Source organism: Drosophila subobscura, chromosome O (assembly GCF_008121235.1).
Source record: "Drosophila subobscura isolate 14011-0131.10 chromosome O, UCBerk_Dsub_1.0, whole genome shotgun sequence".
In the NCBI taxonomy this organism is placed as follows: Eukaryota; Metazoa; Arthropoda; class Insecta; order Diptera; family Drosophilidae; genus Drosophila; species Drosophila subobscura.
Window position 1 is genome coordinate 13,767,908 of NC_048533.1, and position 13,172 is coordinate 13,781,079.

General features: G+C 48.3%; 5 protein-coding genes across 6 annotated transcripts; 2 read left to right on the forward strand and 3 right to left on the reverse strand.

Annotated features, from left to right (window-relative positions):
- Nucleotides 1-686: 686 nt before the first annotated feature.
- Nucleotides 687-3,131, forward strand: LOC117896619 (protein hemingway). 2 transcript variants are annotated; one of them, XM_034805057.1, is made up of 4 exons: nucleotides 687-1,269; nucleotides 1,366-2,597; nucleotides 2,652-2,817; nucleotides 2,881-3,131. In XM_034805057.1, the coding sequence occupies exons 1-4, from the start codon at nucleotides 949-951 to the stop codon at nucleotides 3,007-3,009; spliced, it is 1,848 nt and encodes a 615-aa protein (XP_034660948.1). In that variant the 5' UTR covers nucleotides 687-948; the 3' UTR covers nucleotides 3,010-3,131. The 2 variants fall into 2 exon arrangements, with proteins under 2 accessions (XP_034660948.1, XP_034660947.1); XM_034805056.1 differs by having other exon boundaries at nucleotides 2,652-2,815; nucleotides 2,876-3,131.
- Nucleotides 3,069-4,745, reverse strand: LOC117896622 (Werner Syndrome-like exonuclease). Its single transcript, XM_034805060.1, has 7 exons — nucleotides 4,622-4,745; nucleotides 4,514-4,567; nucleotides 4,350-4,457; nucleotides 4,086-4,291; nucleotides 3,798-4,025; nucleotides 3,498-3,741; nucleotides 3,069-3,439 (listed from the first exon to the last, which is right to left on the reverse strand). The coding sequence occupies exons 1-7, from the start codon at nucleotides 4,679-4,681 to the stop codon at nucleotides 3,284-3,286; spliced, it is 1,056 nt and encodes a 351-aa protein (XP_034660951.1). The 5' UTR covers nucleotides 4,682-4,745; the 3' UTR covers nucleotides 3,069-3,283.
- A 339-nt stretch (nucleotides 4,746-5,084) lies between these two features.
- On the forward strand, nucleotides 5,085-6,360 carry LOC117896621 (nucleoporin Nup43). The gene is made up of 2 exons (XM_034805059.1): nucleotides 5,085-5,449; nucleotides 5,512-6,360. The coding sequence occupies exons 1-2, from the start codon at nucleotides 5,176-5,178 to the stop codon at nucleotides 6,306-6,308; spliced, it is 1,071 nt and encodes a 356-aa protein (XP_034660950.1). The 5' UTR covers nucleotides 5,085-5,175; the 3' UTR covers nucleotides 6,309-6,360.
- On the reverse strand, nucleotides 6,266-7,142 carry LOC117896624 (zinc finger protein 75A-like). Its single transcript, XM_034805061.1, has 3 exons — nucleotides 6,937-7,142; nucleotides 6,563-6,874; nucleotides 6,266-6,504 (listed from the first exon to the last, which is right to left on the reverse strand). The coding sequence occupies exons 1-3, from the start codon at nucleotides 6,978-6,980 to the stop codon at nucleotides 6,366-6,368; spliced, it is 495 nt and encodes a 164-aa protein (XP_034660952.1). The 5' UTR covers nucleotides 6,981-7,142; the 3' UTR covers nucleotides 6,266-6,365.
- Nucleotides 7,143-7,908: 766 nt separating this feature from the next.
- On the reverse strand, nucleotides 7,909-12,183 carry LOC117896620 (protein glass). The gene is made up of 5 exons (XM_034805058.1): nucleotides 11,904-12,183; nucleotides 10,414-10,550; nucleotides 9,956-10,086; nucleotides 8,377-9,875; nucleotides 7,909-8,315 (listed from the first exon to the last, which is right to left on the reverse strand). The coding sequence occupies exons 2-5, from the start codon at nucleotides 10,457-10,459 to the stop codon at nucleotides 8,198-8,200; spliced, it is 1,794 nt and encodes a 597-aa protein (XP_034660949.1). The 5' UTR covers nucleotides 10,460-10,550; nucleotides 11,904-12,183; the 3' UTR covers nucleotides 7,909-8,197.
- Between the last annotated feature and the right edge of the window lie 989 nt (nucleotides 12,184-13,172).

Sequence of the window (13,172 nt, forward strand, 5' to 3'; positions counted from 1 at the left end):
GCAAAGGATTGGAAATATTCCATTTAAGTGAATAATTGCAGCCGACTGCAATTGAATACAAATTGAATGCGGCTTTTGCTGAATCCAAGGCATTTCAACAAAGAAGAAGCCCGAATTATACAGAATAGTTCTGCTGATAAATAACATTCCAAGTGATGGAGTGCTTCGAAGTGTTAGATTAAAGATAAATAGTTTCTAATGATTCAAAAATTGTTATTATTGTGATCAAATGCTGGAGCCAACAAGTGCCAGCAGCAGCAGCGCACACGGAAATTTGCTGCTGAGGCAACCAACAAACCGCGTGCGCCTGCTCTGTCGTCAAAGGCAACCGCTGGCGATAATAAATAAATGGTCAGACGTTAGGTGGCAGGTGGAAAGTGTCGAGTGACAGGCAGGCAGGCAGGCGGCAGGCAGGTGTCCTGCCTTCCATTGACCAACCTACAAGTCGACGGTTGGCAGGTTGGCCACCAAAAATCAAAGTTGAAAGTGTGTGAAATGTGATAAGCTTACCCCAAACAAAGCCTCAAAATTGGGAAAATTGTGAGGAGAAAGGTAGCAAGTGCAACGGCCACAAATCGGGGCTAAGCTCCCCCCGCCCGCCACACATGTCAGTCACAGCCGTCAGAAGGCGTGTCACGAGTGAGAAGTTGGGAGGATTCCAGATAGAATGTAAATCCCTACACAGATGGCCATGCAAAGTAAAATCTGTTTAAATTCGTAGGTCTCCCAATAATACATACTTTGGAGTTTCGGCAGTTGTCGATAAATAATACAGAAAGACACACGAATTCCCAAAAAACCTTCTCTGCTAAATATATTTATATATAAATAAAAATAAACACAAGAAGCCGATAGTTTAACTCTCCAAAGTACAGCACTATAAAATATAACTGAACAGATCGTCGGACATCATCGGAAGAGTTCGTTATTGGCTGTCTGCAGGCTAAAATGGCTGACCTCGATGAGGATTACTATGTGGACGAGTCCTTTGAGGCGGACTCGGATGCAGAGGAGCTGGAGCAGGAAGAGGAGGAGCAGGAAGATGAGCAGGAAGAGGAGCTGGAAGAGGAGCAGGAAGAGGAGCAAGAAGAGGAGCCGGAGGGGGAAGAAAAAGACAAAAACAATAACGAAGAGGACAGCGATGACGACGACGACGATGATGATGTCTACGATGACATCCCGGAATATAGCGACGATACCGATGGCACCGAGGACACCGAGGACACCGATCCCGAAATCGATCCCAAGGTGGAGTTCCTGCTGGGAAACGTAAGTCTGGAGGAGACTGTGCCTGAACCCCCACAGGAACTGACCATCAAAGAGTTTAGTCTAGAAACCAAATCCAATGCCTCGTCCCTCCCACAGCCACATGCGCGTCGGCAGATGCTGCGCGCCCGCGCCCGCCAGAAGATGCCAACGTATCCCAGCTCCTCGTCCGACGAAGAGAGCCAGGTGGTCATCACGAAGACGGTGGCGGAGGTGAATCCGCTGGCCCTCCGCATGGACACATCGGCGGAGCTGGAGGAGGATGAGGATCCGGATTCGGGGCGTACGCTAAAGCCAGGCAGCGACAGGTACCGAAAGGGCGTGGCCAGCAGCGATTCAGACGAGGAAGTGGACGATGAAGAGGAGGTTGATGACATGAAGTACGGTGACGTGCTGGAAATACTGGAAGAAGACGGAGAGGAAGGGCAAGAAGAGCGAGAGCAAGAAGTGGAGGAGCAAGAAAGCGAAGGCGCCTTCGAGTCAGAGGAAGATGCAAACGGACAGAGCGACAACGAAGCAGACTCCGATGGCGAAGTGAATCAGCTGGAAGAGCACGAACCTGAGCCTGAGCCGAGTGCAGCTGCAGCTCACGACGTCTACACTTTGGCCGATGACAGCGACAACAGCAGCGAGCGCAGCCTCCCATCGGACAGAACCCTAATCAATGGCAAGCAACCAACGCAGCAGCCTTTAAAGACGAGGCTCGAGGCAATCAACGAAACGGAGACTGATGACAAGACAGCACCCAAAAAAGAACCAGACAATATTATGCTAACTGCGGAGCAACTTGCAGCGGCCATGCCGCCCATGGCACAGCTGGAGCAATTTCTCAATGAGATGAGCATTGCGGACAGTAAGCTGATGGCACCTGCCAATAAGTCAACGCCCATTAAGCTACTGGAACATCAGATGAGCCAAATGTCCGCGATGATCATGAAGACGATTCGCACTCGAGCAATGGAGGGGCTGGGCATGGAAACGGACAGGCTGCGTGCGGGCAGCGCGAGAGTGGAGGACGCTCAATCGACGACGGCGGAGTCGAGCCTGGCGAGCGCTCGCAGCTGTGACAGCAGTGGAACGAAAGGAATGACTCCACAGGCTTACGGCCATTGCCGCTGTCCCTCCACCACGGACTACATGGAAACGGACCAACAACTAGAAACGGTGCTGGAAGGTGGCTTCTATGTGGACGAGTGCGGCCAGGGGGATGGCCTGATGCGCCATCCACACCAACGTCGGCCACCCGAGTACCAGCGAACAATTTGCAGCGCAACGCCCAGCAGCTACACCAGCAATGTCACGCGTTCGCGCTCCTCCACGGATAAAATGAAGTGAGTAGAGAGTCAAGAATTTGATCTTCAACTAACCCATTGCCTGCTTGACAGCTACAAGAATCTGGGACGCAAGAACTTCAGCTTCACCAATGAGCAGATGCGCATAATCGAGCGTCAGAATCACATTCTGCTGCAGAAGATGATGGCGGTCAAGCCGACGGTGCACATAAAGGCAAGCACCAGCGCCACGAAATGCAACGGCAAAGCGTCTTCCACGGTGAGTACGAGATGTGTACCAGCATTCCATTCCATTCCATTTCATTCCATTCTGTACCCGCAGCAGCAGGCAACGCTACTTACCAGCGCAGCCGTGAATCGAAAGAAATATCAGCGACAGATCAATCTGGAGAATAATTTAATTAAACGCAAATTGGATGCCATACATGCGCGTCGTCCGGAATTCAAATGAAGCCAGCCTGCTCCTGCTCCTGCTCCAGCTCCAGCTCCAGCTCCAATCCCAAAACTGTGTTCATGTTTAGTCAGTTATTATGGAATTTACGATTTAAAATTTATTGCAAGTTACAAAATGTAGAAAATAAAGTGAAAAAACTTCAAGTAAATTGGGTTTAGCATCAGTCAGCGCACGCAGCGGGGATTACAATTTGTTGGCTATTCGAAAAATCATTAAAAATCTGGTAAATTTGATCAAATTTGCCTAAGAATAAGTAAATAAGTCTCTCCCCTCACAACTTTATTTCATTGATCTTTGAGAGAAACGTTTCACCCAGACCCTTGACTGCTTTAAAGGCAGCCTCCCCATTCTGCTGCTTAAACTCCAATTCATTAATCAGCTTTTGCTTCTCGCGCTGCTCCAGCTCGCGATAGATGACTTGTCCAATCTGCAAGAGAAACAAATACTCAACCAAACTCTTTGTTATAAATATTGTCTCAACCCACATAGACATCAATGGCCGCGTACATCAGTTGGTTCTCGTCGAGTGGTATGACATGCCACTTGCTCATGCGCACCTTCTTGCTCTTGTCCATGGCCCGCTTGGCTATGAAGTTGGCCAGCCGCTCCAGACTCCAGCGGCCGCCGGTCTCGCACACCTCATTGCACCACACGCCCAGATCGACGCATTTCGCGATGAGTGCATCGGCGCAAACCTCGGGAAAGTCGCGTTCCAACTTGCGAAAGTCCCTGCAAGGTTTGCAATAATCAGAATATGCATTTTGGCCAACAGTTGGCACACTCACGCTTTGATGTTGACGCCATGCAGCCGCACTTTGGGATGATTGATCAGGGCCACCAGGGCCGCTGGCAGTTTCTTCAAATTGCTCAACTGATAGACGTAGCAGCACTTCTCGTCCACGCAGATTTGTATCACTGAGGATTTGCCGGGTCCAGTCTGAAAGGAGAAGGGCCACTCCATGTCGAATGCCATGGGCACCACATCCACATCGGTCTGTTGGTTCACCCATTGCCTGATTGAAACGGAAATAAATGTAAGATTTCTTTGCTTCCGTGTGGTTTGTGGGACCTACATCACATCATCAGCGGATGCAGCAATATCCTGGTTCTCTGTGTAGTACTTGATTGCTCCGGTGTACTTGATAAACGGCAGCTTTTCGGGCGCAACCTTCTCCGGCGAGGGTGTTCCGTCCTCGGCCATGGACCGCGTGCTTCGAGTTGCGCGGCCACTGCGACGCTTGGGCGGGTTCTCGCTCTCTGCGGTATCTATTTCCTTTTTCTGCAAGACAGCGTTATTTTCATATATTTCATGGCAAGTCTTGAACTATTTTGCTTACCACTTCGGGCGTATCGAGATTCTTTCGCTTGGCCGCTGGCTTGGCTGCCTGTCCCGCTCTGCCCTGCTTTGGCGTATCGTTCTCCTGTGCGTTTTCCTTCTCTTTAACCTGAGACGAAGTAATAGTAAGTCAGAAAACGGAGTAATGAACAGTGAGATGCTTGCCTGAACTGGAGTGTTTTTTTTCGCCTGGGGGATTTCCTTTTTATTAACCGATTTCTGAAAAACACAAAATAGTTATTTACAAACACAACACAATGATTAATTGCTTACCTGATCTGGTATTTCATTGTTTTTAGCTTTGATTGGCATTTTTATTAAGAATTTATCCATTATCAGCCACTCGTTTACGAATTTTTATTTGTTTATTTATTTCCCGCCAAAAACAAAGTGCGACCGCGGCTTAAGCAATTAAATATACCACATGATCCTACAAAATATACCAAAATATACCATACCATGAAATCATTTCCCTCGATGTTGATATTCTATGGTACATATTGAGCTAGTTAGAAATTTAAGCACCGAAACTATAATTTTATCCGATTAATGAATCAATTATCAACAAGATTGGCTAGTGTTCTAACTTCCGTTTTTTGGATTGCTTACAAAATAAGGTTCGAAAAGTGTCTTTCTTTTTTCCCTCCAAAAACTAAGTGTGGCAGTAGCAATTCAAACGATAAAATACTCACACCTACATATGAAATACTGAGTGCCACTAAAATACTAAAATAGCTCATTAGCCAACACTACTTACAAAAGCCGCATTGGCCTAAACATTTTTGTTTATATTTTTATATTCCGGGTGCAAGCAGCTAAAGAATTAAATGTCTTTCCCAAAGGTCTCGTCCCACTTTGTGTCGGAGAAGATATCTGCCGTGCGGTGGCTGCCGGAGCAGCTGCACCAGAGCGATCGCTTCGTGACCAGCAGCTGGGACATGGACCACAACTTTGTGCGCTTGTACCGCCTGCAGTCGAACCAGTACGCGGACACCAGTGTAGACTACATTCCGCGCTGCAACGACAAGGTGGCCATGGAGGCAGACGTCACAGCCATGGAGTTCGTGGACAAGAACACATTGGCCGTGAGCTGCGCCGACGGTGAGTTGTGTCCTTGGACAGAGTTGCAGCCGAAACTAACGAGATTCCCTTCCCCCTCCCAGGACACCTGAGTTTGATGAATGTGCAGCGTGCCGTGGAGGAGGATCAGCTGCAGCGCACAGCACGCAGCGAACGATTGCACTACTTTAGGTACTCCAACAAATCGGCACCCTGCACCGGCCTTTCCGTGTATGGCGGCGACATTGCCACCGTGGGCGAGGACGGCTGCGTCAACATAATGAATGCCAGCAACGTGAAGCAAGTGAAGCGCACCATAGAGGCAGACAGCATGTCCCTGCTCTCGGTGTGCTACATCAGCCAGCAGCAGTTGGTCACGGCCAATCGCATGGGCATAATCCGCGTGCTGGATGCACGCGCTGCCACGGGGGCGCAGCCAAAACTATCCATCGGAGTGGCGAGCGAGGACGAGAAAAGCTCCAACTTCGTTTCCGCTTTGAGCACACATCCCATGCAACAGCACATTCTGCTCTGCGGCACGGAGGAGGGCTCCATAACGGTGTGGGATCTGCGCAACTTGGAGTGCCCTGCCTCATATCTGAGCGCACACGACAGTCCCATCACGGACATTGGCTTCCATCGCAAGGACCCATCCAAGGTGTTTACAGCCGCCGAGGCTGGCGAGGTCTGGATGTGGACAGAGAACAAGTTGATCGGCGAGCGAAACCTCCAGGATGGCTCCAGCGCCTGGCTAAGCGGCGACCGTGTCCGCTCCCTGATCAATGTCGATGGCGTGCTGACGAAAATTCGGAAATCTATCAACTCCTTCGACACGAATGGCTCGCGGCTGCTGTGCGGCAGCGACACGGAGGCCGTTTATTTAATTGATAATATTTTTTGAACATTTTGTCATTTGTCTTTGTTTACTGCCAAGTAGAGTGTTTTCCAACCTATAATATTAGTATTCTTCATAGCATCTTTTCGATTTTGTGTGTGCCATTTGAGTCTTTAAGTTCGGGTAAGCCCTCTTGCAGCGCCAGCAAGTCGCTGTCCAGCGATGGTGTCCCAACGAGCGTTGATGTCTCCACAAACTGAGTCTAACAAAAGGCAAAAGATAGTTTAGGCTTCCCTTTCAGTCTGGGGCACTCAATTTACTCGGTTTCGAAGCTGCGATTGCAACGTTTCCAATCACAGTTGAACTGTGGCACATTCTCCTTTTCCTGATGAGTCTTCTGATGTGTGTTGCGATCATAGCGGCTGGCGAACACTTCCGGGCAGAAAAGGCACTTGTGGAAGCGAACCATTTGGTTCTCGCGCAGTTGGTTGCGCGGATGTTCTACGCTGAGCGGAGCCGAGTATCTTGCCTTTTTCGCATCCTGCGGCAAAGACTGAGGTTCGTTCGACTCAGACTGTTGAATGTACTCCAGCACCAAGCTGAGACCCAAGGACATACAAACTCCCATTAAGCTGGGGGAAAAAGGAGAATGAATGCAAAACTTCCGAAAAATTCCCCGTCAAGTGGTTGTTACCCTTGGGACTCAGATTCGACGAGAGGTAAATTCTGCTCTGCCATTACAAGGAAAAATGATTTGACAAAAAATAACGATGGATGTGACCTGTCGCTTTTGACAAGCTTAGCTGTCAAAATAAAATTGTGGGTACTCCCTTTGTATATGTATCTTTTTGTAATAACTTTATAAATACTTTTCGATATTTATTCATAACTTGCTTCGGCATACGCTAACGAAACGTCAATCAAAGCACCTGTCCTAGATTTAAACTTAAAAATTAAAATGATTAACCTGTAAGTGTGTGTGTGTGTGTGTGTGTGTGTGTGTGTGTATGTCATTATTCTCGTTTTGGGTGCTGCTGTGTGATGATTCCTTCCGACTTAATGTCTACTTCGTTGGCTAATTTTTGTTTTGAATAGATTTATGCGTGTTTTTCAACTACCTTACATGTACGTACGAATGTACTCTATATGAATGCTATGCGAATATAATAAATACAATATGTATATGTGTATGTTTATATGTGTGTATGTACAGTGAAGCACTTAGAGCTAGACCGTCATCCGTCGTGTTCTTTGTTTAATTATACTCATCGATCCAACAGAAACATCAATTTGAGCATTTTGCATTCTGCATTCTGGGGCGGAACTTTGAGGGCAGGTTCTCCCTCTCTCTCGCTCTCTGCATATTTACTGTTTTTATACAATTTGCGATTCTATTTTGAATGAGAATTAATTTTGTTTTGCGTTTGATTTGGATTTTAAGGTTAGTGCCGATTAGCAACTGTGTCAAGAGTACCCTTAATATTTGCTTAAATTTCAGTGCTAATAAATCTTTGCAGAACTTTCCTTGTTGAAACCAATGGAAAAATTGTTTTTGCAAGCTGCGAATTTGTTCCATTTTCAGGGAACTTTGTTCCTGGGCGTGTACCAGGTAGATGCTACCTATATTTTTTACTGTTTAAATACATATATTTATATTACGCTATTACATCACCTATGTGTGGGTGGCTCTAGTAGAAACGCTCAAACTTGGGCGGCTTGTTGAGTGCGCAGAAATAATACCCTGAATAGTTTTGTGTGGCGCCGGGTGGAGTGTAATCGCCGATGCTGTAGTTCCCGTAGTCATAGTTCCCCATGTGCGAGTGGGCGTGGGCGTGGGCGTGGTGATGGTGGTGCTGATGTGCCGGATGCTGGTGGTGCACGTGATGGAGGTTTGTGTGCTGGTGGTGGTGCGGGGGGTGATAGTGTTGAAAACCGCCGGCACTGCGTGGCTTTTGTCATGTGAGCAGGCTGCTGCCACCACCGTTGCTGCCACTGCCGCTGCTGCTGCCATTATTATTATTGTTGTTGCCATGGACGCGCATGTGCCGATTGAGATTGCCCGACTGCGAGAATCTGTGTGGGAGTAAATGCAAAATGAGTTCCAGTTCCCGTTCCAGTGGAGACAAAAACTCACCTGAGCAGACACAACTTGCACTGGTAGGGCTTCTCGCCGCTGTGGATGCGCAGATGCTTGGTCAGGGTGGAGCTGTCCGAGAAGGACTTCTTGCAGGAGGAGCAACGGTATGGCCGCTCCCCGGAGTGCGTGCGCATGTGCGTGGTGACGCTGGAGCTCTGCGAGAAGCGTCTATCACAAATGGGACAGCGGAACGGCTTCTGGCCGGTGTGTGTGCGTACGTGTGCCGTCAGATTGGCGGCCTGGGAGAAGCTCTTGTTGCAGTCCGGACATCGATATGGCCGCTCCCCCGAGTGCGTGCGTAGGTGCGTCTTCAGTGTGCTGGGCCGTGCGTACGTCTTCCCGCAGAGGCGACACAGATTCGGCTTCAAATCACCGCCGGCGCTGCCCTCCCCATCCTCGGTGCTGTCCTCCCCATCGTCATCGAAGGCAGACAGTCCCAGGCCCAGGGATGAGGCACCCACCTGGTACCCGCTGCCGGGACTCTTGTGTGGCGGCGTGTAGCTCTGGCCGCCACCCACGCCCGCGCCATAGTAGCCCAAAGCGGCGGCTGTGCTGGTGGCAGGCGGCGATGGCGACTCCTTGTCACCCACTGTGAGCGACGGCAGAGTTCCCAGTGCCGTGGGCGTGGGCACAGGCGCCCTAAAGTCCGCCGTGAAGGAGTACGTGGCCGAGGCGGGATAATGTGTGGGACTCAGCAGCGGCGGGTAGAGCACATTCACGGCCGAGGAGCTGCTCGGCGGCGTCCAGTTCATCTGGGAGCACTGCATGGGCACGCCCGTGCCGTCGGCTGCCCCATAGCCATGGTGCATGGTCATGTTCATGCTGACGTTCACACTCATGCTGGGATACATGGCAGCGGCGGCTGTGGGTGCACTGGGTCCCGCCTCATAGTAGCACGAACCGCTGCCGGGGCCGCCGCCGTTGGAGGAGCCACTGCCCTGGAGGAGCGCATTGCCGCCGTGCGATGGCTGGTTCTGCGTCTGCTGCGAGTGCAGGTGCTGATGCTGGTGATGCTGATGCTGCGACTGGTGGTTGCCATGCCCGTGCTGCTGGCCGCCGTTCGGCGAGATGAGCATCTGGTGGGGATGGACGGTGTAGGAGAGCGAGGCCTGATGCGGATTGCCCGCAAAGTTGTAGGAGGCGCCGCAGGGTGAGAAGGGGAACAGGCTGGGCAACGGATCAATGTCCAGGGGCGGCAGGCCGGGGAATGTGGATGCCATCTCGTCGGTGCTCCAGTAGCTGTTGCTGCCGTTGCCGGCGTTGTTGCCGCCGCTACCGGCGCCCGTGCCGGTTAGATTGCTGCCGCTGCTCGCCGGCGGGGTGGTGTTGATCTGGATGTGGCCGCCGACGCCGCCGATGCCAATGCCGATGCCGACACCGATGGTGGGATCGAAGCAGCCGCCGCAGTCAAAGTCGCTGCTGGTGAGCGAGGAGATGGGCAGGGCGGTGTTGCCTTGGCAGGACAGACAGCCGACGCAGGATGCTGCGCACTCTTGCTGTGAATGGACGGACGGAAGGCGCGAGACGCGAGACGCGTGATTAGCACTTGACAGGACGAACGGTGAAATGGAAATACCTGCGGACTGTCCAGCGCCAGGCCGAATAAGGGATTGTTGGGCACATAGCCCGTTTCTGGTTCCACGGGACCTCCGTTTGAGACATCGCACGATATGTACATAGCTCCACCCTCTTGATCTTCCAGGGAATCTGCGCAGGTAACGGTACAGGCACATGCAACAAAAAATCGAACGGTTAGCCCACACTGGAAAGCTGTCAGAGATGCCCGAAAGCCAAGCTACGACTTTTGCACGCGTTCCCACGTATCGGGAACCACTGTGCACTCAGCGTAACTCCGCCCCTTGAGGCGCGCACCACTCGCACGCGCGCACAGACACGCAAGCACACAGACGCGAATAAACAGTTGAATGCTGGCACGCCATTTGCTTTGCTCTCGCTCGCTCTCCCTCTGCATCTGCATCTGTGTTTCTGTGTGTGCTGCTGCTGCTGCTGCTGCCATAACTCACGGACACTCACCCAGAATTATGTTCAAGAGTCTGGAACCTTTATATAACAATCCCATGACATGACTCCAGCTCTGGAACGTTTAAAATCAGCGTTTGGCGTTTTGTTTCTGCTTTTCCTACGCTTCATATTGTGGCCTTAATTTCCAACTGAAAAATCAATTACAAATTAATCAACTGCCAAATCGGTGTAGGCTTCTGTTTTGGGTTATCCTTAATCAATCATTTGTAGTTGCATGTTGGCTATTGGCTATGTAAATATTTTTACATTTTACATACCCAATGCCTTCTGAATGCATTGTGTCCTGATTACTTTCATTAATTTGCAAGACTATATTTTCTCATTTAAGATCTAACTAGAAATATTTATTTCTGTTGTTATATAGACCTAAAATCCAAACTATATTCGTGCCAACATAAATAAGTAGTACATATGTATGTATGTAAAACCAGTAATACGTATGCAAGACTTTTTTCACTCCTTCCAATCAAATTGAAATAAGGAAAGGATTAAATAGAAGACTCAATTAAGACAAGCATCCATATTCTGGTTCCGGCTACCACATTGAATAGATCCTAAGCTTTGACTGCAAGCTATCCTGTGAGTATCTTGATATTTTTGAAGAATACTTAAAACTCCGAAAGTGTATCAAAGACACTATTTAATAATACACCAAAATTGTTTTTGTTTTGAAAAAGCTAACAAAAACGGAAGCATTACAATGTTCTTTCCTTCCTTTAATTATTTTAAAAACAGACCCAAAGTATTTTTTAGTAAACATTTTATAAATATTTATATATTTTAGTAAATATTTATCATGATCATGACAAATTGTTAAATGTTTCTGATCAAGTTCGAGCAGAAATTGACATTTCCGTTATGTCTGGTTAGCTTTGGTCAAGGAAGAAATACACTTTTCAATAACCAGCAACAGAAATTCAATTTAAGTGACTAAAACAAAGAAAATAAATAACTTAGAAAAAGTATAAATATAGGATTCAATTACGAGTATGTTCGGATAAAATATTTTGTGTTTAAATCGAACACAAAGTTCGAAAATAATTCTTAGAGTTCGTTCGGCAAACAACTATTTTTTGCTTTCTTTCTTAAAAACTTTAGAACGTTTTTCAACCTATCCCTGACCTATCCTAATTTAGAACTTAGATATGTTTAATCTTATTTAATTAAACTTGTTTTAAATTTTAATGTTGTTGTTTTAAATCGCTAAACTAATTTAATTTCGATCATTTTTAAAAATGTATTTATATTTTCCAGAATATTCGTAGAACCACAAGTTTCATTTTAGGTGGTATGCACAGGGAGACACAAAACGATCGATAAGATCTTAAATCCGTTAGATATTTGTAATCCATGGGTTGATCAAGGTTTTTTCGTGTGTCGAATGATTTTTCACTGATCGATTATGTGATTATTCGATTGATAAAACACTTGATTGGTTCTGTTTTAACTGAAGATTTTAAAATACTTTTCCAAGCTCGCACCTTTTGAAGAGATTATTCGATCTCATGATCTGTGGTACACTAAATTAAAACATTCGCAGATTAACACAAAGATTTGTTGTTAGATTTCGATGGTTTTGATGCCGAATATTACACGATCGTGGGGGAATAATTCTGGTATGACTTTTGCTGTGTGGTTGGATGTGTGTGTGTGTGTGGATAGCGTTGTGCAAACTTTGAGTTCTGAGTCGGATTCAGTTGAGCGCCGTGTGCGGGGCAAGAAGCGACGACGACGACTACGACTTTTGGCGACGAGCATAAGACGGCAACTAATTGTCAGTCCCGGTGCGAGGCGTTTCAGCCCAATATTGTATCGACTGGCAGCAAAAGCGACAACCACAGAGCAAGAAGAAGCAGCACTAGCAGCAGCAGCAGAAAAAAAATACTCACTTAATTACAAAACAAGCGACAAAAGGGCGCAAAAGACAGGGCCGCCAGCAACAACAACAACAACAACAGTCGCAGTCTCAGTCCAAGTCCCACACTCTCGCAGAGATACGTACGAGCAGGGGGGGGAGGGTATAATGACACAAGTAGCCAAGCCAAGCCAAGCCAAGTACCGACATGAGAGGCAAACACACACATCCCATCCCATTCCATACCATACCATTCCCATCCCATTCCCATACCATCCCCTGGCCGACAACCACCACAATGCGACGGCCAGCCAATGCGCTCCGTCTACGGCAGTGCCGGCTTTTGCGGCTACTACCCTGCACCGCTGTACCCTCTATCCACTGCACTCGACACCGATCTCCCCCCCGCTCATGGTGTTCCAAGCCCATTCATACGTAGCAGCAGCAGCAGCAACAGCAACAGCGGCAGCAGTTTTCAGTAGTTTTTATTTGTCACCCAATATCTGTACGGCTCGACACCAGACACCAACCAGAGCTGGGGGATGTGCAGAAGGAAAGGGCTGCAAAGGGGCTGGGCGGGGGGACACAGCTCTGGGCAACCATTGATCGATCGTCTTGGTCGGCATTCTGCTTCTGCTTCTGCTTTTGCTTTTGCCTTTTGATTTTGCTTCCTTCGTTTCATTCCTTCCTTTTGTGGTTAAATGCGTTTCTGACGACAGAGCCCCCCCTTTGGCTGGCTAACTCTGATTATGCTTCTGTATCTTGTAGCTGCATATGTATCTATGTATCTGTCGCTGCTCAGTGCCAACCAATGACGTTTGAGCGTAGCTCTGTCTGTCTATCGATCGATCGTTGCTCTTGTCGCGCAATTGTGAATAGTTTGAGTTGTCATTTG